The sequence below is a fragment of the Rhinatrema bivittatum genome, chromosome 2, assembly GCF_901001135.1.
Source record: "Rhinatrema bivittatum chromosome 2, aRhiBiv1.1, whole genome shotgun sequence".
Classification (NCBI taxonomy): Eukaryota; Metazoa; Chordata; class Amphibia; order Gymnophiona; family Rhinatrematidae; genus Rhinatrema; species Rhinatrema bivittatum.
The window spans coordinates 240,714,281-240,740,946 of record NC_042616.1 but is presented as its reverse complement, the minus strand read 5'-3'; the positions used below and the strand labels follow the sequence as shown (position 1 = coordinate 240,740,946).

At 44.6% G+C, this 26,666-nt stretch overlaps 1 protein-coding gene across 1 annotated transcript in view; it reads left to right on the top strand.

Moving 5' to 3' along the window:
* The window catches only part of DNAJC13 (DnaJ heat shock protein family (Hsp40) member C13), a 701,712-nt gene that overhangs the window by 651,125 nt on the left and 23,921 nt on the right, over positions 1-26,666 (top strand). Inside the window, 1 exon segment of the mRNA XM_029587070.1 lies at positions 24,624-24,767. Coding sequence (XP_029442930.1) covers positions 24,624-24,767 — 144 coding nt within the window.

Sequence of the window (26,666 nt, the reverse complement as noted above, 5' to 3'; positions counted from 1 at the left end):
ATTTATTAAGACTGTGTCTGAGGGCTTCAGCCAGGTCTCCGTGATGGCACAGATGTCTGGCTTGGCATCATTCATCTATACCTGGATGATTGGCTGATTTGAGCAAAGTCAGCAGCAGAGAGCAAAGGGCAACAGCCAGGGTGGTTGGTTGTTGCAGGAACTGGGCTGGCTCATTATATTTTTCAAGGTCCCATCCCAATGTCTGGCATATCTGGGGGTTGCTTGTGATGCACAGGAGGGGTAACTCTGCATAACAGGAGAGAGTATTTTTAAACTTCAGGATTGAGTTCACGGTCTGTTGACTGCACAGAACTCCAAGGTGTGAGATTACCTGCAAGTGTTGGGCTCCATGGCAGCAGTGCTGGATTAGTACCATGGGCGAGAACTTGATATGAGATCTCTCCAGCAAGCCTTACTATCAGGGTGGTCCCTGCAGTCTTTGAAATATTTGTTGAGACTCTCACTTCCATTGAATGTCAGCAACAGTCTATTATGGTGGCTATGGGTGAAGAATTTGGTGGGGGGGGGGCATAGATCTCAAATCCCCAGTTGGTTGACCATAATGACCAATACCATTTTCTTTGGATGAGAGTGCACTATCAGGATCAGGTAGCTCAGGGGACCTGGTCTCTGAAATTTAGGTGTCTTGTCAACTGGTTGGAAACAGGGCAATAAGAAAGGCACTTCTGTGCATTGCTCTCTCCTTCGGGGACAAGCAGTCAGAGCTCTGCCTGGCAATGCCACAGTGGTGGCATGTATGAATCGGGGAGGAACCAGAAGTCCTCAAGTGGCAAAAGAGGGTGAACTTCTGATAAAGTGGGCAAAAAAGCACAAGGGTGCTCTCAGCTGCTCAGTAGCAGGAGTAGAAAACATGCAGGTGAATTCTTTTGAGCCAAAACATTTTGGATCCAGAGAATGGAAACTGTCCAAGGAGTTATTCTTCCAGTATGAGGACAAATGGAAGGGAGCTGGATATGGACTTGAATGCCACCAAAAGGGACTCCAAGATCAAAATCTTCTTCAGCCTCAGAAAAGAGAAGGGATCCGATACATGTTTTCTTTGAGGCCCTTGATAGGCAGAATCTTACAGAGGATAGACGTGCCTGTGTCTCATGATCCTTGTGGTTCTAGCTTGGCTGAGATCTCTATAGTATGCAGATCTGATAAGGCTGCTGAAGGGGGGGGGGGGGCTTGGTTTTTCATCAGTCCAAGGGTCTTTTGACCAGTGATTGAAGCCCTAGCTTGATTTTGTCTTATGGCATGGCCCTTGATATAGTGTATGTTCAAGTAAGAAGGGTTATTCGAATGAGGTAAATTTCTACTGACTTATGGGCCAGAGAGGTTTCTGTAACCCTGGTGTATGTCCGAGTATGGAGGATTTTGTAAGCATGATTTTCAGACGAGAGTCTGTTGACAAGTTTATCAATGGTAGGCATTTGGCCTTTTTACAAGAAAGTTTGGTGAAGGATTTAGCTCTGAATTCTCTGAAAGTTAAGAGAGTGGTGATAATGTGTTATAGTGGTCATCTTTTGGGCAGACCACTGGCTGCTCAGTTAGATGTCTCATTTCCTAAAGGGACTCTAGCATATTCGGCCACCCAAGAGGGGAGAATATTCTGTCTTGGTATTTGAATATGGTCTTACAATTCCTCTCTGGTACTCCCTCTGAGCTTATCAGGAAGGTTTTGCTTAAAGATCTTACTCTTAAGACAGTGTACCTGGTAGCCATCTGTACAGCCAGGGGGATTACAGAATTGCAAACCTTGCTGTATAGCAAACCTTTCATGATGTTCACAAAAGAGTCAGTGGCTATTCACACAATTCCTTCCTTCCCTAGGTGGTTTCACAATTCCATTTTAATCAAACAATTTTTCTTCCCACTTTCAAAATGGCTTCATTTCAGGAAGCATATAAGTATCATTGGCTAGACATATCGAGAATTATTCTTAATTCTCGATATGTCTAGCCAATGGAATTGTGAAACCACCTAGGGAAGGAAGGAATTGTGTGAATAGCCACTGACTCTTTTGTGAACATCATGAAAGGTTTGCTATACAACAAGGTTTGCAATTCTGTAATCCCCCTGGCTGTACAGATGGCTACCAGGTACACTGTCTTAAGAGTAAGATCTTTAAGCAAAACCTTCCTGATAAGCTCAGAGGGAGTACCAGAGAGGAATTGTAAGACCATATTCAAATACCAAGACAGAATATTCTCCCCTCTTGGGTGGCCGAATATGCTAGAGTCCCTTTAGGAAATGAGACATCTAACTGAGCAGCCAGTGGTCTGCCCAAAAGATGACCACTATAACACATTATCACCACTCCCTTAACTTTCAGAGAATTCAGAGCTAAATCCTTCTCCAAACTTTCTTGTAAAAAGGCCAAATGCCTACCATTGATAACTTGTCAAACAGACTCTCGTCTGAAAATCATGCTTACAAAATCCTCCATACTCGGACATACATCTTTTGCCACTGTGGCATTGGTTTCAGGAAGTCAGATCATCTCTTTGTACTTTATGGGGCTACCAGGAAAGGCTAAGTGGCATCGGAAAGATTCAATTGGGTTTGGAGACAATAAATACCACTCATTTATTGCGGGATATGAGAGCACAGGGGCAGCAGAACACTTTTTTGGTTGGGAGGGTCAATAAACCAACTTCCGCCCCCTGCCTCCTTCCCAAATGCCCTAGTTGCCTGCCACCTATGGATATTGTTTGATCCCAACAAAAACAGATATTGTTGGTTGGTAAACAGTCTGATCTTCATCTTAGGTAGATGTAATATTAGTTTGTGAAAATTTAGGAGTAATGTATAGAAACTTTCAATGATACCCTATGTTGCTAAAATTTGTCAGAGGATCTATTCATCAACTTTGTCTTTTTTTGACTAACTTGCCCTGGAATTTAGTGGTCAATGCTTTAGTAATATCATGGATTGATTACTATAACAGGGTTGCTTCTTGGCCTTCGTTTAAAGTTGATCCATAATTCCAATTGATTCAGAATACTACCGCACATCTAACTAAGGGAAACAGTAGTAGAGCCCATATTATGCCAATATTGAAGAAGTTCCTTAAGACCTGGCTTTTAAATCAAGCTTTTTAAAAGGAAGGCATTTTAAAATATTACTATTTTAGAGACTTTTACTTAATTTTTAATGCAGTTTCAAATTAACGAAGCATAACTAACTGTACAGAGACTAGGAAGATGAAAGAAACTCATTACAAACCATAAACTCATTCAGTCCATCCAAAATATACAACACCCTACATAAAAGAAACAATGAGGAGGAAAAGAGAGTTAAAGGAGATTTTAAAAAAAAACCCCTGAGAAATGAAATAACTGCATTAATAAAATGCAAAAATTACTGGATTTCTGCAGGAATCGGGGAAAATGTTAACATCCTTCTAGCCTCTGAAAAATATTTGTTGTTCAGGGAGGAAAAAAAAGGAAACTATCTGAATATTTAACAAAGCATTTACAAGAGTAGTGTAAATGGTGGCTGAAAGGAATCTGTAAGTTTTGCTTTGGAAATTTTTATTTTTTTAAGTATTGGGGCGAAGTTAACTATTGGGGAATATTATTTAGTGTGTTTGTGCTTTTAATAGTCAGTAAGGCGGCGAATAAGCAGAAGTTATAGTGTTTGTATATTTAAAAAAAAAAAAAAGATAGCCAGAATCTAGAAATAAGCTAGGAGCAGTGTGGTGTTGGTTTGATTAGATACCCACATTTGTTAATCAGAGCAGTGAGTCACTCTGGCTGACTAATTGATGTGTTATGGTTGTGTGATTTAATTAGGTACCAGTATTTGTTAATCGGAACAGCAGTGAGTCGGACTTCCGGGTATGACGTCACCGGGGACCACAGCCTGAATTGGGTAGCTCTGATCCCACCCACCCCCCCCCCCCTTACATCGGGCAGCATCCCCCGCCCGTTTGGCCCCCGGAGTCCTGAGCAGAGCCTAAGTGGACATACCAGCGAGGGCTAACAAATCCCCGTTTTTTCGAGGCGATTTGGCGGCAGGACAGAGCAATATGCGCCACAGAAACACTCGCCACCTTCCCGGGACCAGAAGCAGCATGGCCAAGATGGCGACCACGGCTGATTGCAACAAACAACTCACGGCGTTTTCAGAAGAGGCACTTCTTCAAATTTCAGCATGTGTCTCTGCTACACGTGACGAAAGATTGCTGAAAATTCAGGCATCTATGGAGGACATAACAGCGGTAGAAGGGCAAGCTCGTCATATTGATATGGCAGGGCAGCACATCTCAGACCAGGAGGACAGACTGGGCTCAGCGGAAAGGCAAGTTCAAACTTTTACTACGCAGCAGTCCACTCTCCTAGTGCGGCTGAAGGACCAGGAAAACAGAAATCGGAGGAATAATGTGAAAATTATAGGACTCCCTGAGTCCTTACCTGATCGGTACCTTTATACATTTGTGGAAACCTGGCTTCCTAACAAGCTGGACCTGGCGTTGGCCCCCGGACTGCTTACGCTGTGAACGTATTCACAGAGTAGGCCCGCCAAGAGAAGAGAATAGCAGGCCCAGACGAGTGATGGCTCTAATATTGAACTGGTCGCACAAAGTGCAACTATTAAAAGCCTATCAGCACCCTGGGGTTGAATACCAAGGACACCGAATCCTGCTGTTTAACGATTTCTCAGCCGCAGTTGCAGCGCAACAGAAAGCTATGACCCCTGCGTGCTCAGAATTACATAAAAGAGGGATTCCTTTTGCTTTGCTCTTTCCCGCGAAGCTGAGAGTGCAATATGATAATAAGGTCCTCTTTTTCAACAAGAGGGAGGAAGCGTCCTCTTTTCTGGCGTCAATGGGTCACGCAGAAGAGATCTAAGCCCTCTGTACCCTGGCATGGGACATGTCTGATCCTTTTTGTGGGCTGGGCAACTAGCTATGACTAATTTTTCAAATTTCTTAAATTACTGTGATACCCTACTAGTTTATTATGTGATTAACAATCTAGTATATACCCCTTTTGGTCAGCGGTATGACCTAACTCTTAATATGTTTACGGTTGTACTTCAGCTACTGGTTATACGTAGCCTAACATGTTCTAGCCGATGATGTGGTTCTGGTTCGGGGGCAGGAGGGACTAGAGGGAGGGTCTGCATGCCCAGTGTTAGCTAGTTGCCCACCCCACACAAAGGATCAGACATGTCCCATGCCAGGGTATATAGAGGGCAAGCGATTCCTCAATTGGTCTCCACTTATACCCCTCTGCCCCTGTCCCATGCCAGGGTATAGAGGGCTTAGGTCTCCTCTGCGTGACCCAGCGACTCGTATATAATCTACCTCCTGTTTGGTAGTAGCGGACATATCTGCATGGTCTTTGATAACAACAGATTGTTGGGTATTAAAGATCATACAACACGAGTACTATTTAAATTTCAAATCCCTTCCCACAAACATTCCTCCAAGGGGACACACTGTAGTGGCAGAATAAATTAAACTTTTGCAGCAAAAACAATGAACCCTACTCTTAGCCAGTGTAGTATATCTATTCCAGTACATAAAAGAACATAGGTTTCTACTCCCAAGTATTTTCTAATTCCAAAAAAGATAGGCAGGCTTTGCCTAAGAACATAAGAACATGCCATACTGGGTCAGACCAAGGGTCCATCAAGCCCAGCATCCTGTTTCCAACAGTGGCCAATCCAGGCCATAAGAACCTGGCAAGTACCCAAAAACTAAGTCTATTCCATGTTACTGTTGCTAGTAATAGCAGTGGCTATTTTCTAAGTCAACTTAATTAATAGCAGGTAATGGACTTCTCCTCCAAGAACGTATCCAATCCTTTTTTAAACACAGCTATACTAACTGCACTAACCACATGCTCTGGCAACAAATTCCAGAGTTTAATTGTGCGTTGAGTGAAAAAGAACTTTCTCCGATTAGTTTTAAATGTGCCACATGCTAACTTCATGGAGTGCCCCCTAGTCTTTCTATTATCTGAAAGAGTAAATAACCGATTCACATCTACCCGTTCTAGACCTCTCATGATTTTAAACACCTCTATCATATCCCCCCTCAGCCGTCTCTTCTCCAAGCTGAAAAGTCCTAACCTCTTTAGTCTTTCCTCATAGGGAATCAGAAGTACTTTCAGTGTTTATTTTATTCATGTCAGGGATTTATGTGTTTGTTATAACCAACAAAAACAGGAGAAAATAACTGAAAAAAAATCATTTTTTTTCCATTATCTTTCTCCAGTTTTTGTTCATTATTTTAAACACTGATAAATTCCTGGGAAAAATAAAAACTGAAAAAAAATGCCCCCATCTTTGTCCTATCCTGGATCTCAAAGAGAAAAGTTCAAGACGAACTCCTTAAGTATCATCGTCCCTCAGTTGGAAATCAGTGACTGGTTGTCTGCCCTGAATCTGAGACAACACGCACATTCCACTTCTCAGAAGTTAAAAGGAATTTCTCTGTTTTATCACACAGAACAATCGTTATCAATATTGAGTTCTCCTTTTTAGTTTTTCAGCTTCTGTAAGAGTCTTCATGAAATATCTTGCAGTAATCACTTATCTAAAGCTACAAAATGTATTTATTTTTCACTATCTTGATGACTGACTCATGTCAGGCAAAACTCTTCTACAAGCTTGTTTTTTCACTCTTCATACAATGAGAACCATTCAATACCTAGATTCATCATCAATTTGCCACTTTTTTCCTTCTTAAAGCAACAGTCTTAATGAGGAAAATCCTGTCACTTTCCTAAAAAAGAAGCATCATGGTCTCTCGTTTTACGTAGATAAGGCACATGGCAGCAACAGTCCATGTTATCACTTTTACACACCTTGCCTTGAGACCAGCTTAATGGCATCTAAAATTCCAGTTGAATCAGCATCTCCAACTGCTATCTTACAATGTGGAAATATTAGTGTGGGGTTGGCCCTTAGCTTCAGGGAGGGTGCAAGACAGAAGAACTGGTCAAGACTGACTTTTCTCACACACAAATATTTATTTTTTACAGGATGAAAGCATCAGAAGTACTTGTCAGAGCAGTCTCTGTCTCTGAAGCTAGCAATATCATTCAAACAAGGTTTTAGTACAGTATCTGGTGCTTCATCCTATCATTTTAGCGCTCCTATTCCTTCCTGGACTTGAGCTTTTATTCCCATCCCCAGAAAAATGCCTTGTCACCTGGATTCATACTCTGGGAGGGTTTTTTTGTTTTTTTTTAAAGTGGATCGGATTAGATGTTCTGGGGGTCTCTCCTATACAGGGCTGGTGCAAGGGGATTAGGCGCCCTAGGCACCTTCTGCCTTGTGCCACGCCCTCTCCCCGATCACACCGACACACCCTCCGCCCCGGTCATGCTGACCCGCACCCCCGGTCACTGCCCCAATTCCTTTCTCTCGGTTTTCGAACCTCCAATCCTCTTTGCCGCCGGTGCTCATGGACCCACATAGCTCGCACCCTCTAATTATCAGCGCCCTAGGCCCAGGCCTAACTTGCCTAGTGCTTCTGCTGGCCCTGCTCTCCTGTATACCTCTTCACATAACCTCCCCTCAGCTCAGCCTTATTAGAGTACCTGCCCATACGAGAGGGGTACCTTGCGGGAAAGGAACTTGGCATTGTTGTTCTCCTTTCCTGCCCTGTTTTGAACATGAGAGGGCTAAAAACCACCAAATCGTCCAAGCATTTGATTCCTTTTTCCTGGCAATCCATACCAGTAGTCACCATGGTGAACTTGAATCCCAAGATGAAGATGCAAATAAACATAGATAAAGGTAAGCCAGTTGATATAGTGTATTTGAATTTTCAAAGGCATCTGACAAAGTCCCCTATGAGAGACTCCTTAGGAAATTACAAAATCATGAGAAAGGAGGCAGGGTTCTATTGTAAATTGGTAACTGGTTAAGAGATTAGAAACAGAGGGCATGTCAGGCTCCCACCCTCCAGATACTCGCAGATATAGAACAGGGCTGAAAGATGCTCAGACTTGGCTTAGGACAGCCTGGAGACAGGAATCAGGTAGATTGTACACAGGAACAATATGGGCTTCAGTAACAAGATGCAGTGCTGGGCAAGAACTGGAATCAGGAATAGTTCACACAGAAGCAAGCTTAACTTGGAAGTTGACTTTGCGGAACAGAAGCTGGAGTCAGAAGCAGATTCATAATGAAGCAGGCTTGAACAAAAAGCTGGATTTGCAGACTGGAAACTGGAGTCAGTAGTAAATTCACAATGAGCAGGCTTGGAAAAGAAGCTTGATTTACAGGCCAAGAACTGGAATCAGAAGCACCTTCAGAAATTAGAAGGTTCAGTAGCAAGAGGCAGGTCAGCCTTCAGGTTGCTGCAAACCGCTTCCTGTTCCCCAGCAACCCCTTTTAGATGAGCCCCCGCCAAACCTGTATGGATGTGGCCTTCAGGGCTCTCTGAACCAGACTTCGCTCTGACAATTTCTGCTCGCTTCAGGTGCCCAACTGGTCTAAAGGCCAAGGCTCCAGTCCTGAACTTCGGAGCTGACAATTTCAAGCCCCCATTGGGATCTTGACCTAGCAGGATAGGAGTAAATGATCAGTTTTCCAAATGGAAAAAGATCTTTAGTGGAGTATCACAAAGATCAGTACAGGGACGTGTGCTGTTTAATATATTCATAAATGATCTGGAAAAGGGAACAAGTGAAGTAATCATATTTACAGCTGACACAAAAGTATTCAAAGTTGTTAAAACAGCAGCGGATGGTGAATAACTGCAGAAAGGTCTTTTGAGACTAGGAGACCTGGCAACTGAATGGCAGATTAAATTTAATGTGGAACAGTGCAAAGTTATGTGCATAGAGAAAAATAATCCCAACTGCAGATAACATAAGAAATTGTCATACTGGGTCAGACCAAGGGGCCACCAATGGCCAGTCTAAGCTACAAGTACCTGGCAAGTATTCAAACACTAAGTAGATCCAGTGCTACTGATGCCAGTAATAACAGTGGCTGTTCCCTAAGTCAATGGATGTCAGCCTATGAGGATGGGGAGCACACTGCCAGGAGCTAACCACCCAAGGGCAATGGAACAAAGAAGAGTCTGGATGGAACATCAGTCGCCTAGAAACCCGAGCAGTCAGACTAGCCTGCCTACGGTTCGGTCACAGACTCCGAGACAAAGCGGTCAGAGTAATGTCGGACAATGCCACAACAGTGGCCTACATCAACCGTCAGGGAGGAACCAGAAGCCAACAGGTGGCTCTGGAAATAGACCACCTAATGTCATGGGCGGAAGCAAATCTTCAAGAGATCTCAGCCGTCCACATCGCCGGGAAAGGCAACGTCGCTGCGGACTACCTCAGCAGAGAAAGTCTAGATCCAGGAGAATGGAGGCTGTCGACCACAGCATTCCAATTGATAGTAAACCGTTGGGGAACACCAACCATGGACCTCCTGGCAAACCGGTCCAACGCCCAAGTACCCAGTTTCTTCAGCCGCAGGCAGGAACACCAGTCCCAGGGAATCGATACCCTGGTACAGACCTGGCCACAGGAGACTCTGTTATACGCCTTTCCGCCGTGGCCCCTAATAGGCGTGATCATCCACAAAATAGAACACCACAGGGGACCAGTATTTCTAGTGGCCCCGGATTGGCCAAGAAGACCGTGGTACGCACACATGCAAAGACTGCTGACAGGGAGCCCCTTTCCGCTACCTCCACACAGAGACCTGCTCCAACAGGGACCGATCCTCCACGAGGATCCAGCTCGATTCTCTCTTACGGTCTGGCCATTGAGAGGACTCGCCTAAGGAAGAGCGGATACTCGGGGGCAGTAATTGACACCCTACTCCGAGCACACAAGTTCTCCACATCCCTAACATACATAAGGATTTGGAGAGTATTTGAAGCCTGGTGCGAGGACCGCAACATCATACCATGCTCAGTCAAAATTCCTACGATTTTGGAATTCCTGCAGAACGGCCTACAGAAGGGATTGTCTCTCAACTCCATCAAGGTACAGGTGGCCGCATTGTCATGCTACGGAACCAAGAGCAAGAGCGGCAGCATAGCCTCTCACCCGGATGTCTCCTGCTTCCTTAAAGGAGTCAAGCAGATCTGACCACTCCTAAAGTGGCCGGTGCCTCTTTGGAACCTCAACCTGGATTTCCTAGCAGGAACCTCCTTCAGACCTATCCGCGGCCTGTCTCTCCGACTATTAACATTGAAGACAGCCTTCCTGCTGGCAGTCTGTTCGGCCTGTCATATATCCGAGCTACAAGCACTGTCCTGCCGAGAGCCGTTCCTCAGACTCACCCCGGGAACCATCCAGTTACACACAGTTCCGTCGTTCCTCCCCAAAGTGGTGTCTCACTTCCATCTCAACCAAACCATCTCGCTACCATCGCCAGATGAGCATAAGAATTCGAAGAGGCTCTAAGTCTACGCCATCTCAACGTCGGCAGGCTCCTAGTCCGATACCTGGAAAGGTCGGAATCCGTACGAAAGACAGACCATCTATTCGTCCTTCACAGAGGGAAGAAGCAAGGAGAAGCAGCCTCGCAAGCAACCATAGCCCACTGGATCAAAGAAGTCATCAAGGCGGTCTACGTAGAAGCAGGCAAGCCACCGCCTTTACAAGTCAAGGCCCATTCTACTAGAGCCCAGGCAATGTTCTGGCCGGAAACCAAGATGCTGTCACCCACCGAGATCTGCAGGGCAGCGACATGGTCCTCCATCCACACCTTCTCCACGTTTTACCACCTGGATGTTCAGGCTCGGGAGGACACAGCATTTGCAAGGGCAGTACTAAGTGGGTCATGGGCAGCCTCCCACCCGGTTTGGGAGTAGCTTTTATACATCCCATTGGTCCTGAGTCCATTTGCTACACGCTAGAAAATGGAGAAATTACTTACCTGATAATTTTGTTTTCCTTAGTGTAGACAGATGGACTCAGCATCCCACTCATGGCTGCCGTTACTCATGGAATTCTCAGGGGACAACGCCAGGAGCGAGTGATTCACGGGTAAGCCATGCTTCCCTTCATCTAGGACACCCAACCTACCGGGTGTCAATGTTTCTTGGTTGAGGGCACTGGCGGTCTCCAGCTATAGCCAATTCAACCGGTTCAAATTAATTAAGTTAACCAAGTTATAAAGTTAATCAAATTATGCAGTCATGCATATATCCACAATGCTTTTCGAGGAGAATACTGAAGAGCTGCACTTCCTGCAGGGGTATATGTACTAGGGCTGACGTCAGATTGAAATCTGATCCGTCTCCAACTGCTATCAGGAGTACACTATACCCTAGAACTAGGGTAGAGCTAGAAAAGGTACAGAGGACAGTATCAAAAATGATAAATGGATGGCACAACTCTTACGATAAGAGGCTACTCAGGCTAGAGCTCTTCATTTTGGAAAAGAGACAGCTGAAAGGGACATGATAGAAGTTTATATACAATCATGAGTAGGGTGGAATGAATAAATAAAGGACGGTTATTTTCCCTTTCAAATAATACTAAAACAAGGGAATTCTCAATGAAACTAACAACCAGTAGATTCAAAACAAACTTGTAGAAAATACTTTTTCTCTCAATCCAGCATCAAGATGTGGAATCTGTTGCCAGAGGACATGCATGGCAGGGTTTAAAAGAGGTTTGGACAAGTTCCTGGAGGAAAGGTCTCTAACACATTGTTAGTCAGGTAGATTAAAGAAAAATATTGCTATTACTGGGAGTGAGTAAGAGTAATTAGATCTACTTTACGGGATCTGCCAGCTACTTGTGACCTAGATTGGCCACTGTCAGAGACAGGATGCTGGGCTCAATGGACCTTGGTTTGACCCAACATTGCAATTATGTTAATATCAGAATGCTGAATAGCAACTCTACCTAGGCAATAGCTTTCTACTGATGAAGGCCACTGGATGCTCTTGTCCTTTTTCTTGGGTCAAGACTGCTCCCAAGCCGACATCCGAGGCATCCTTCTTGTGCATTCATAATTTCAGGGCCAAAATCTTCTCCTTGAACAAGGCCTCAGATTGAAGCAATCCACTTCTTCAAAAGATTTATTTATTTATATTTTGCTTTTCTGCACTTCAAAGCAGATTTATATTCAGGCACCTAAGATATTTCCCTATCCCCAGAGGGGATGACTGTAGTAAAACCAAGGTGCTGTCTCCTGGCTAGAAAAGTCACTACTCTGTCATCCTATTCACATCCCTTTGGATATCGGGTTGCTTAGTCTAGATGACTATGATATATATTTCTTTCCAATGGAGAACTTCTCCAAAGGTCCCACTAGGTCCATTACAATCCTCCTTAAAGAGCTGTCTCTGAGATTGGCATTGGAACCAAGAGAGCAGCTTGAACCCCAACAGGTTTGGTTAACTGGCATGTAAGATAGAACTGGCAATAGTCTTAAACATGTCTGTACAAGCCAGGGTAATAGAACTGTGCCAGGAGTTTCTCCTGGATCTTCTCTTTCCCCTGAGCCGCCCCCTAGGAGAGGTGGCTGTGATCTCACTGAAGCACTTGTTGGTAATAGGGTTGGGGTACTAGAACGTATTCATAGATTTTCTCTTCAAGATTCTCCTTTGCCATACAATACACAAAGTCTGTCTGCATTATAAAGAAGAGTGGGGTCTGATTACAAGTCTCTAACCACGAACCTCTCATCTATCATCTGGACACAACCTTGGGCAAATTTAAGTGACTCATCTTCAATCTAAGAATGTCTAAAGTTACTAGGGTTATCCTCGTTCGATTCCGGGGGGGGGGGGTGACAACTAAGGGATCCTGGGGCATTCAGGACCCCCTCCTCTGTCTCGGGAAACCTATCTACTGCAGCCTCTAGGGGACTAAAATATGTAGCCTTAACCTAGTGGTGGTGGTGTTGGGACTTTGGTACCTTAATTTCCTCATGTATAAGTTGGGGTCCCTGAAGGGGAAGATTTTTGGGAATGTCTCCTCAGCATGTGCCAAGTCGGTCAGTCCAGTAATAAGCCAGACCTAGAGAGTCTGAGTCCCTATATTCGCATCCTATGCTGACAAGTTATCGGCGCCATGGATGTACTCCCATTTTTATGTTGGCTTGTCCAGCTGGGGTCTTCTGTGAGACCTGGCTGGTCAGATATTGCTGCAGATCTCCAAGAATACAGGCAAGAGTCATTATCCTCTCATAGTTAATCTGTATTCTTTTGATCAGTTCTCTTTGTATGAGTCCTTATGCTTCCTGAGTTTACTAGGCTTCACATAGGGGAGCCATCCAGCTCCACCAAAACTAAAAACGTGCACCCCCAGTATGGAGTGTCCACAAAGTTGCAAGAGTGTAGGTTCATCAGATTGATGTTCATCAGTTTGCCGTCTGTCTAGTGGGAGACATGGCCTCCCTCTCCACAGCTGAATCAGGGCAGTGAGCCTGGGCCCTGTGGCTGGTACAAGGAGCCTTCTCTGAGATCTGTGGTGGGGATCTTGCTTTCCAACTGTGGTGGTACCAATTTCTCTGAAAGCCTGATGTGCTATGGAATCGACTGGACTTGTGGAAGACTTCAGCCACTTCTAGGGCAATCTCCAGAGTGAGCTTCAGCTGTTGGCATATACCCAGTCTGGGTCCATGCCATCCAAAAACTGCTCCAGAAGGACCAGTTTGGTCACTTCAGTGCCAGCCTTCTCTTCAGGCTGAGGCCATTTCCTACCTATGTTTTTTAGCGGGTAGAAACAGTTCCGTGTACTTTGTCTTGGCTGAGGAATCCCCTGCCAGAACTTCTTCCAGTACACTTATTTTATTTATTTAGAAAACATTAACTATTCCAATGGTCATGGTGATTCACAGATAAGAGAAAAAAAAACCCAAATAAATATTGTGATACAGTAGTTAAAAACATCAACATAACACGATAAAAAATAAACAAAAACATATTGCAATAAAAATAGACTAGCATACAATATTAATCACTAATCTCATAAAATAATAAAACCTAATCAAATTAAATCATGTTCACCTAAAATAGTAAATTAATAAAACAACAAACTAACTGATTAGCGCAAACAAATGTTGGTTCTGCAGATGAGCTTTAGCTGCTAGTTTCTTCAAAAGCCAGTTGAAATAACCCAAGTTTTTGCATCTCGTTTAATAATGTTGCAAATAGGTTTATGATCAGAGTGCCCCATAGCTGGAACAGTTCTTGAACAGGCTGTGTTTCAAAAGTTAGCATATTTATACAGGTTTTAGCATAGTATCCTAGGGATTTCTGTGCCTCATCAGGCCTGAGCTTTTATTCCCTTCTCCAAGGGAAATGCCTTGTGACCTGGATTTCCACTGAGTGGTTTTTAAGGTGGATTGGGTTAGATGCCTTTAAGGTGTTCTGGTGGGTCTCTTATACAGCCCTTCATACTCACTGTTGTCCATTCTCTCAAAAGATGGTTACATGTATACAGCACTCTCAAAGATCAGTTCTTTCAACAACCTCAGTATCAGGAAATACCAGAGGCTTACAAATAAAGTTAGGGAACTTATTTCAAGTACTTGTTCTCTGAAGCAGCCTGGTTGTACAAGAAAAACTACTTCTCACAGGACAAGCAGGATGGTAGTCCTCACATATGGGTGACATCATCCGATGGAGCCAATCATGGAATACTTTTGTCAAAGTTTCTAGAACTTTGACTGGCACCTACTGGGCATGCCCAGCATAGCAACAACCCTGCATCCAGCAGGGGTCTCCCTTCAGTCTCTTTTTTTCCATGCAGCTATAGTCACGCGGATTTTTGGAGCTCTTCACAGTTCCTGACTGGAATATTTTCCTCAGGAAATTATCTTTAAAACTTGCAAATGTTTATACCCCCTAGGGGTCTCCCTTCGCCGTCGAAAACAGAGTCGTACAGTAAGTTTACCCCGTTTTTTGGTCAGTTCCCAGCGGGGACCTCTGTGGGCCTTGTCGGCACCGACCGCGACCGGCCTAAATTTTTTCGACGGCCACAATGGCAACGGGTTTTTGGCAATGCCCTGACTGACCGAGAACTATGTCGATCACGGACCCTCATCTGATCTGTGTCTTATATCTCGGACCGTCGCACGACGTGGAGACATGTACCGATTGTGCTCAAATGATCCCGAAGGGCCATAAGGCACGATTAGAAAAAATGGCACTGTTATTTCACCACCCGTCTCCACAGGCACCATAGACTCAATCCCCGGCGAAGCATAGACGTCGATCTGAGGCCGAAGATTCCCGATCGCTTTCTCAGTCCTCGGCGTCTACGTCATCAATGCCGGAGTCTGGAAAAGCGGAGCGCCGAGAGAAGCACCGACTAAGAAGACCTGGGCTGAGGAGCGTCCCGTGCCCTCGAAGCCGGATGCACCGAGGCGTCCCACGCCTTCAGTGGAAAGGGCTACCGAGACTCCACTAGGACCGGTGGACCCTCCAGTATTGCCCGTGATGCCTCCCACTCCAGACCTGGGGCTCACCACCCCAGCGCTCTGAGAGGAATTGCACCGGATGTTGCAAGAGGCTGTGGTCCAGGCAATCCAAGGCCTCCTGCAACCACCAGCGCCAGCACTGGTGCCTGTGCCGGAACCGGCACCGATGCCTCCGGTGCTGCTGCCTCTCCTGGACAAGCTGGATTTACTCATCTGTGCCCTGCCAGGGGCACCGCTGAAAATCAGTTACCCATGGTTCCTTCGATGCCCATCCCGCTTTCATCGGGAGAAGAGGATACATCGATGCCAGAGCCCGTCCCGGGGCCGTCGGTGAAGTCCCTGATGCCATCGGTGCCCTTGCGTCCGGTACCGATGCCGGATCTCGATGCCAAGACCAGGTCCATCGATGCCGGCACAGATACTTGTCAGACCTCTACCTCCTGCTTGAGAAGTGCCAAGTTTTCCACTTGGACCACCAAGGGATGCAGGAGCTCAACCTTATGATCCCTGGACGGATGATTCAACAGAATCCCAGGACTCAACAGAAGTTCCATCTGAGCCATCTCCTCCAGACAAAAGGCGCAAGTCTCCTTCGGAAGATCTCTCCTTTATCAATTTTATAAAGGAGATGGCAGAGACTATTCCGTTCCAGCTGCAGATGGAAGAGGATTCCAGGCATAAAATGCTGGAAGTGCTACAATTCCTGGATCCCCCAAAGGAAATCATGTCCGTCCCAGTTCATGAGGTGCTGCAGGATTTGATGCAGCGCAATTGGGAGCATCCTGGATTGGTTCCTCCAGTGAACCGGAAGACGGATGCTATTTACCTAGTCCAGCCTTCCCCGGGGTTCCAGAAGACGCAATTAGCTCATTAATCGGTGGTGGTGGAGTCCGCCCAAAAGAAGGCCAAGCGTCCAAAGCCCCATTCTTCAGCGCCACCTGGGAAGGAGCAGAAATTTCTCGACGCTTTAGGCCGCAGGGTGTTTCACTGGGCCATGCTTCTCACGTATTGCGTCATATCAGTTATTTATATTTATTTAACAGCTTTTTTTATACTGATATTCGTGGGTACATCATATCAGTTTACATATAACTGAAGGAAAAATACAAAAAACAGGGACAGGAGAATGGAGCAGGAGGAGAAAAACTACGAAGATCTACTATGAACCGGATAAAAGGCTGAAAAAGGACAGAAAATAAAAACTAATATAGGAACAGTACCTTGCAGTGTAACAACGTAAGAATGGTAAAGGGATTTGCAAGTAAGTACTATACAATCTTGCAAAATATACAATATATGCAATAAATACAGTATGACATGGTAAGGAGTCTTGAAGTACAAGGGAGCGATAGGAGAGGGAGGGCTAAAGTTACAGGGGAAAAACAGTGGTGATTAAAACAGGGGGAGAAAGATAACTGAAAGGAATACAAAAAAGGCAGGGATGGGGAAGGAGGAGCAGAAGGGGGAAGACAGCAAGGAAATACTTTGAAGCAGTGGGACGGGTTGGAGAAATGGCAGAAGAATAATTGAAGTAGGAGAAGTACCTTGCATATAACAATATGACATATAATATATGATGCAGTACAACCATAACCTGTTTAAACAGCTACAGGAGTTTGGAGAGTCCCTTCCAGAACAGCTTCAAGAGCAGCTGAATTCCATTATAAAGAAGGGATTTGACGCGGAAAACATGAGGTCTGATCTGCTTATGATGTCTTCGACACGGCATCCCGTTTATCTGCGGCTGGTATCTGCGCTCGCCGTTGGCCTTGGCTGAAGTCCTCCGATTTCCGTCCTGAAGTACAGGATCGTTTGGCTGACCTCCCATGCACAGGGGATAACCTGTTTGGAGATAAAATCCAAGAGATGGTGGCCCAGCTGAAGGACTATAGTGAAACACTTTGACAGCTCTCGGCGGCCCAGGCGGAGTTTTCAGCTCCCTCCAAGCGCCTGTTCCGATGTGAAGCTAAACGGACGGCTTACAGAACCCGAAAGTATTAGCCACCAGCGACTCGGGCTCGCCTGTCCTGGCCCTTCCAGAAATCTACGCCACGCCAGCCTCGGGCTCAGAAAACTCAAACTCCTGCCCAACCTGCTCCTGCAGCGGGATTTTGACTTCCACCTTCAGAGCGAAGACCATCCCCCATTACCCAATCTACCTGTGGGCGGCCGCCTATGCCACTTCTCCACTAAGTGACTGAACATCACCACCGACCGGTGGGTGCACTCTGTTGTCACTCAAGGCTACCATCTAAATTTCCTCTCCATCCTGTCGGACACTCCACCTCGGCCGGGGTGGCCCTCTTCCGACAACTGTCACCAACTGCAGCAGGAAGTACTGCAAGCCAATGCCATAGAACCGGTTCCTCTCCCCCAGAGGGGGCACAGATTCTACTGCCGATACTTTTAAATCCCAAAAAAGACTGGAGGAATTTGCCCGATATTAGACCTCTGGGCTTTAAACAAACATCTTCGGAAAGAGAAATTTCAGATGGTAACCTTGGGCTCTTTGCTTCCACTTCAACAAGGGGATTGGCTTTGCTCTCTCGACCTAAAAGACGCATACATGCACATCACAATTACCCCGTCTCACAGAAAATACCTCCGCTTCCTGGTCTGGAATCAACATTTCCAGTACAAGGTCCTTCCATTCGGCCTAGCATCAGCCCCTCGAGTTTTCACGAAGTTCCTGGCAGTAGTAGCTGCATACTTAAGACGACTGGGCATTCATGTCTGTCCTTACGTGGACGACTGGTTGCTAACAACTCAGTCATCCGAAGGAGTTCTTCACTCCCTCCACCATACAGTACGGCTACTACTACCATTGGGATTTCTAATCAATTATCAGAAATCCCATCTGCTCCTGAATCAGTTCCTCTCCTTTATCGGAGTGGATCTCGATGCAATCCAAGCAAGAGCTTTTCTTCCCAGGCTCACACACTGGCGTCGTTGGCGAGGGACATAAGGTCTCGTCAAACCACGTCAGCTCGTCGTCTACTAGTCTTGCTGGGGCATATGGCATCTTCGGTCCATGTTACCCCCATGGCTCGTTTAGCCATGCGAGTAATACAGTGGACATTAAAGTCCCAGTGGTCACAGGCACATCATCCAATGTCCAACCTTGTCCACATCACCAGGCGACTTTGTCTCTCGCTGGCATGGTGGATCTGGAAATCCCATCTCCTTCAAGGTCTACCCTTCCAAGCTCCAGAACCTCAAATAGTTTTGACAACCAATGCATCCACTTTGGGTTGGGGAGCACATGTCAGCAACCTGCAGACTCAGGGAACCTGGTCAGCGGAGGAGTCGCAACATCAAATAAACTTTCTGGAGCTCCAAGCAATCAGATATGCTCTTTCTGCGTTTCAGGACTGTTTGTCCAACAAAACAATCCTGATCCAAACGGACAACCAGGTAGCAATGTGGTACATCAACAAGCAAGGGGGAACCGGATCCTACCTCCTTTGTCAGGAGGTAGCACGGATTTGGGCTTTTGCTCTATCTCAAACCATGCTTCTCAGAGCAACCTACCCTGGCGGGTGTGGACAATGTTCTGGCAGACTCTCTAACAGGCCGATACAGTACAGTGCGCTCCAACGGAGCGCACTGTTAGCCTGCTCTTGGACGTGCGTTTTCCCTTACCCCTTATTCAGTAAGGGGAGGAAAACGCGCATCCAACCCCCGGCACCTAATAGGGCCCTGTTAGGTATGCGCGCGGGATACAGAAAGTAAAATGTGCAGCCAAGCCGCACATTTTACTTTCAGAAATTAGCGCCAACCCAAAGGTCGGCGCTAATTTCTTCCGGCACCGGGAAAATGCACAGAAAAGCAGTAAAAACTGCTTTTCTGTGCACCCTCCGACTTATTTATTTAGAATTTTTTGTATACCGACATTCTTGAAAGAAGATATCAAATCATATCGGAACCTCAGACTTAATATCATAGCGATATTAAGTCTGAGGTTCCGAAGAGTAAAAAAAAAAAATTTGAATTCGGCCCGCGGCTGTCGGGCTGAAAACCGGACACTCAATTTTGCCGGCATCCGGTTTCCGAACCCGTGGCTGTCAGCGGGCTCGAGAACCAACGCCGGCAAAATTGAGCGTCGGCTGTCAAACCCGCTGACAGCCGCCGCTCCTGTCAAAAAGGAGGCGCTAGGGACGCGCTAGTGTCCCTAGCGCCTCCTTTTACCTGGATCTACCGCCGGACCTAATTTAAATACTTATTCAGTATTTAAATTAGGTCCGGCGGTATTTATGGGCAGACTTTACTGTATCGGCCCGTAAGTCGGGAATTTCAGCCCCACAAATGGTCTCTCAACCCTGTAGTTGCAGACAGTCTATTCCGGAAGTGGGGGGCGCCCGACCATCAACCTCTTCGCGTCTCTGCAGAATTGCAAGGTGGACAACTTCTGCTCTCTACATCGCAGTCGCCAAGTTCCACCTCGGGACGCGTTCGCCCTGTCCTGGAAGGAAGGCCTCCTTTATGCCTACCCACCACTTCCTCTCATCAGCAAGACTCTCGGGAAGCTATGCACGGACAGGGGTCTAATGATTCTCATAGCCCCCTACTGGCCACGTCAGGCTTGGTTTCCAATCCTTCGGGATCTCTCACTGTGTCCACAGATTCCTCTAAGCTCGGACCCGTCCCTCTTATCTCAGAGGAACGGCCAATTACACCACCCCAACCTTCAGGTCTTGTCACTGATGACGTGGATGTTGAAAGGTTGATCCTACAGCCTCTCAATCTTTCGGAATCTATCTCAGATCCTGGTAGCTTCAGGAAAGCCTTCTACTAGAAGGTCTTATCATTCAAAATGGAAAAGATTTTCATTGTGGTGTACTTTAAAGGAGTTAGATCCTTTTACCTGCTCCACGAATCAGTTTTTAGACTACCTCTGGCATCTCTCGGAGTCGGGTTTACAAACCTCCTCCATCAGAGTGCATGTCAGTGCGGTGGCCACCTTCCATAGGGGGTACAGGGGATGTCTCTATCTCGACACAGCCCCTGGTGGTGCGCTTTATGAAGGGCTTGCTTCACCCGAAGCCTCCTCTCCATCCACCGGCCCCATCTTGGGACCTTAATGTGGTTTTAGCGCAGCTCATGAAACCTCCGTTTGAGCCTCTGCATTCCTGCGAGTTGCGGCATATCACTTGGAAGGTCCTTTTCCTTCTGGCGTTAACGTCTGCTCGCAGGATCAGTGAGCTGCAGGCGCTGGTTACATACCCTCCTTACACGAAATTTCTTCATGATCGGGTGGTCCTTCACACTCATCCTAAATTTCTACCTAAAGTGAAAGCTTAGTTTAATTTAAATCAATCCATAGTACTGCCTACTTTCTTTCCAAAGCCCCACTCACTTCCTGCTGAGCAGGCTCTGCATTCCTTGGACTGTAAATGTGCACTTGCCTTTTATTTGGAACGCACTGCAGACCATAGGAAGTCCACCCAGCTTTTTGTTTCCTTTGATAAGCTTAAGCTGGGAACCCCTGTTGGAAAGCAGACCCTGTCCTCCTGGTTGGCGGACTGCATTTCCTTCTGCTATCAGCAAGCAGGCCTTCCGCTTCAGGATCGAGTTAAAATCACTCCATTAGGGCTATGGCAACGTCGATTGCACACCTTCGTTCTGTACCTCTCATTGATATCTGCAAAGCTGCAACCTGGAGTTCTCTTCATACCTTTGCAGCACACTATTGCATAGACAAGGCTGGTACACAAGATTCTATCTTTGGACAGTCTGTTCTACGCAATCTATTCTCAGCGCAATATCCAACTTCCTTCTACACCCGCTGGGATATTCAGGCTGCCCGTATACCAAAGAATCACCCCTGTTGTTGTGCCTGTTGCACGTCTTTGGGTGTTTTCGGTACATACGCGGGCATCCTCATCTTGTTATTCACCCATATGTGAGGACTACCATCCTGCATGTCCTGTGAGAAAGCAGAGTTGCTTACCTGTAACAGGTGTTCTCACAGGACAGCAGGATGTTAGTCCTCACGAAACCCACCCACCACCCAGCGGAGTTGGGTACGCTTGCGATTTATTATGTTATTTTTCGCACGTTCTTTTTTGCTATACATAAGACTGAAGGGAGACCCCTGCTGGATGCAGGGTTGTTGCCATGCTGGGCATGCCCAGTAGGTGCTAGTCAAAGCTCTAGAAACTTTGACAAAAGTATTCCGTGATTGGCTCCATCAGATGATGTCACCCATATGTGAGGACCTACATCCTGCTGTCCTGTGAGAACATCTGTTACAGGTAAGCAACTCTGCTTTCATACCAACCAGCCATATTCAGTGCTCTGAGTATTCAGTTCCTGGCTAAAGAACCAAGGTAGTCTTAATCCGAACAGACCACCCCAAATAGTTATGTTCTATATATATCAACAAACAGGGAGGGGACAGGCTTTTTCAATCTTTCTGAAGAAGTCTGCAAGATGTGGAAATGGGCAATTTTCCAAATTATACTAATTCAAGCTGTCTATCTCCTGGGAAGAAAAAACTAGGTAAGACTGGCAGTTACAACCACAAGAATGGTCATTAGACAATTGAGTAATTCAAGAATTGTTCCAACTATAAGGCAATCAGATCATAAATATATTTGCAACATTATTAAACAAAGTTCTCATGTACTGCTTCAGGAGACCAGGGGAAACATATAGTGGTAGACACTTTCTCAATTCTGTGGAATTCAGGACTGCTGTATGTATATTTCCGCCACTTCCACTTATAAACAAGGTCACCTCCTACTCTACGACTGCAGAAAAAATGTCATTAGCCTGTCGTATAATTTACAACCTGCTGCACAATCATTCCTGAAGTTTTCCCATCTCTTAAATTCAGTCATTTGAAGAAAGCAACAGAGTACCTGCCTTCAGTCTTGGCTATCTTTTTGTTCCTGCTCCAGCTTCTCCCCTCCTAAACAGCCTGGGGATGGGGAGAATGGGTTAAGTCTAAGGCTGGAGTAGATGAAAGAGGAGACACTTTTGCTCCCTAATCTAGCCATTCTCCTGTTGTTTCCCTCCCCCCCCCCCCCCCCCAGGCCTTCCTCCTGTCCTGAACAGAGGGGAGGGATGAAGTTGAAGTGGACAGAGAAAGCAGTCAGAACATTTGATTTTTCAAAGATCTCTTAAATTAAACCAAAGGTGATTTTGTTAGAGTTCTTGGATGGCGTGATGTGCTTTTAGAAGGTTATCTTTATACAAACGTTTGTACACTTGCCTATATGCCAACAATACACTAGCTATAAAGACCTAGATGTATTTTGGAAATCTGCAACTGCTGGGATCCCACAGCTGGCAGAAAGAGCATTAACTTTAATTCATACAATCCTTGACTGGCACTACTGCTGATAAATTTCAAACATGTTAATTCAACCCTTTTTTGTCTGTTACCATGTGCCCATTATGTGTGCACATATTATTCTGTATAACTAACACCATGATAAATTGCTGATGCCAAGGGTATTTTTAGTATACATAATTTCATATATACAAGACAACAAAGACTTTGTCAAGAAAATATTAAAAAGATAGCTTCAATTCAAAACAAAAGTGACATTTCACAGTTAAAAATGTGTAACTCACATGTCTTAATAAATTTTATTTTCGTACTTGGTAAATTTTGTATTTGTATAGTTTAAATATTGTTAAAACAATGAGAGAGGTTTCAATAAAATTGTGACTTTTTTGCATAATGAGAAATGTGAATCTTTTACATAATTATCCAGATTTGCTACATAATTGCCACAGAATTTAGAGTTGGCCACATAGTTTGCTAACTCTTGGTACAGAATCTTGAAAAATTTGCTGCAGGAAACCAAGGGCTCCAACAAAAGTACTTCAAATGTCAATAAGAGACAGGAGTCAGATGATTTTTATAGCTTCCATTTGCCCTTGCCAAGTTTGGTTTTCTTGGCTACAATGCCTTGCTATTCAGCATGCAGTAAAATTCATATTCCCATTTCTGATCACAACAATTTGTTGTTTTCAACCCAATAAATCAGGGTTCTTCAGTTACAAAGAGGCCTCTTTAAACTAGGATATCTGATTGTATCTCCTACTGCTATAATCAGTCAGGAGCCCATAAAGTCAGGACTATAGCAACTTCCATATCACAACTTCGCTCTGCCTCCATAAAAGATACATGCAAGGCTGTTTCTTGGTCTTCTGTCTATACCTTTGTTGCTCATTACTGCCTAGAAAATGCATTAAGTAAAGACAGCAGTTTTGGGCAGGCAATTCTAAAGAACTTAATTGATCCCTTCAACATTCCTTCCAATCTCTGGAGGTATCTAAATTGCATGTTCTTCTATAAAGTTTAAGTATAATAATTTTCATGCAACTCTTATCTTGGGAGTTCCCCCACTAGTGTGGCTGATACTTGTCCTGCTAATCGACACAGAGAGAGCAAAATTGCTCACCTGTAATGTGTTCTCTGTAGACAACAGGCCAAATCAGCCACATAATCTTATACTCCTCTCCTTAAGAGTTTAAGATCAGCTTCCTACAGAGACTAAGGAAACTCACACAGCAGCACACACACAGGAACCCCAGTCTTTCTGAGCTATATATCTCAGTGCTGTCTGATGACACATCACCCACTTGTGTATCCGAGAGGTCCTGCTGTCTACATAGGGAGTCCACCTGTTACAGCCTAGCAACTTTGTTTTATCCTTTCAAATAGTATTAGGATTCTTCATGAAATTAACATAGCAAATTTATAACAATTTTAAGGAAATATTTGTAGTCAATGTATAATTTCACTATGCAGTTTGTTGCCAGAGGATATAGCCAAGGCCAGTAGCATAGGTAAGTTTAATAAATTTTGTGGAATGTCAGTTGTTACTACTGGAAGCTGGGAATATACCACAGGAAATTAATCTTCTCAATATCTTATTGGGTGTGTCTTCCAAGCCATCCACATTGACCTCTGTCACAGAATACTGGGTTCAATCTACCATTCATCTTATCCTGTATGGCATTTCTTATAGTTTTATAAATTGATGATTTCTGTTTTATGATATTGTACTGAATGATAGCTTCAGTACAAAAGTTATAGTGAAATATTCCTGAGATTTTCTGCTCTATCAGAAACAGCAATTTAAGGTAGAGATCCTGCTTTCTGTATTACTAAAGTTAAAAACAAAGTTTTATAAATGCAACTGTTGGTGCATCTGAAAAACAGAAAACAAATGTATTAAATTTTGCAATCATTTTAATCACATTAGTATAATGTTTTAAATTTTAATTTTTAGGCTTTGAAAGCAGATTTAGTTCCTTATTTATTGAAGTTACTAGAAGGTCATGGGCTTGAAAATCTGGAAAGTCCTGCAGCCACAAAGGCTCAAATTGTTAAAGCTCTTAAGTCTATGACTCGAAGCCTGCAATTTGGAGAACAGGTAAGCCCCTACTGTGACTGCCTTATAATGTAATCAGTTCGTTCCCAGTCAGGTCCCTTGACTAGCTTGACTAGCTTAACATTCTGCCATCTCTTGCAAATGAAAATAAAGACAAAAGATGCTGCTAATGCAGTACAGCATCAGAAGTTTTGATCCAGTTTCTCTGATAGATTTTTTTTTTTTGTTTATTTTTGGGATCAGGGAGCCTCCTCTTACGGTTCTGTCCATTAAAATTCTACTTTGATCCGACTCACTGCTATTACTGACAGGGTGGTTTGAATTCAGAAGCTGAAGTATTGCGAGCCTATGTTTGCAGCTAGCACGTGTGTTTTCCCATTTGTAATTCCTCCTCGTCCTAACAAGCTATTGCAGCAGAAATCCTTTGGTGAGACAAATGGACCTCAGTTCACTGCAGAAGCCACTGTAACGTAGTAAATGATGGCAAATAGGCTAGCAATTTGCTTATGGTAGTAATTGCCACTCCATGTAGATTACCCCCATGCAAAAATGTTACACCTAAAATTAACACAAATTATCCTATTTTTTCATTTCTATCCTGTAATCTCTAGGGATCTGCAATGTATATCCCATGCCCTTTTGAATTCCATTATCATTCTCATCTTCATCACCTCTTCCGAGAGGGCATTCCATGCATCCACCACCCTTTCTGTGAAGAAATGTTTCCTGATGTTTCTGAGTCGTCCCCCTTGGAGTTTCATTTCATGACCCCTAATTCTACAGTTTTCTTTCCAGCGGAAAAGGTTTGATGTTTGTGCATCAATATCTTTCAGGTATTTGAAAGTCTGCATTTCCTCTCCTACAGGGTACACATATTTAGATCATTCTGTTCTCATAGGTCTTCCAATACAGACCCCACACCATTTTGGTCACCTTTCTCTGAATTGATTTAATCCTGTCTCTTATCCTTTTTGAGATAATGATCTCCAGAACTGAAAACAGGCCTCACAAAAGACCTGGACAAGGGCATTATCACCTTTTACTTACTGGTTATGCCTCTCTCTGTATAGCCTAGCATCCCTCTGGCTTTAGCCACCACCTTGTCATATTGTTTCATTACCTTCAGGTTGCCAGTCACTAACACCCTAAGGCCAACTTCCTGGTTGGTACATAGTAGTCTTTCTCCCATCTCATAAAATTATTTTGGATTACTGCATCCTAAATATATGATTATGCACTTCTTGGTATGGAATTCAGCTGTCAAACTTACAGCAACTCTTTGAACTTTCTTAAATCGCTTTTCATTATCTTTACTGCAATGTTTCTCCTTTCTAGCTTTGAGTTTGATAATGGCACCTCTTTGGTTCTGATTCTTCTTGATATCTCTTCAGCATTCTCCAAGGACAAGCCAGGATGGTAAGTCCTCACACATGGGTGATATCATCAGATGGAATCCCGATGTGGAAAACTTATGTCAAAGTTTCTAGAACTTTGGCTAGGTACACTGAACATTCCAAACATGCCCTATATCATCTTTGCACACCATTGTCCCAGTATAACCTCGACCCAGTAGATTCTTTCCATTGTCCATCAAAGGTACCAATTGAATCTATTGGGTGTCCCACTAAATTGCTGTCCGTGCCCATTTTGGGAGCCGGTAGTGCATCAGGCAGTACTACTAGCAGAGTTCTCCTTAATGACCAGGGTGGTCGAAACCGTGCCAACAGGGCAAAGAGGGCAGGGATTCTACTCCAGATACTTCCTGAGTCCAAAGAGAACAGGAGAACTCCGTCCTATCCTAGACCAAAGGGCCTTGGCCAAGTTTCTAAAATAAGAAAAGTTCAAGATGGTTTCCCTGGGCACCTTGATCTCCCTTTTATAAAAAATATGGGACTGGCTATGGGCCTTTGATCTAAAGGACTCATACACTCATATTGAGAT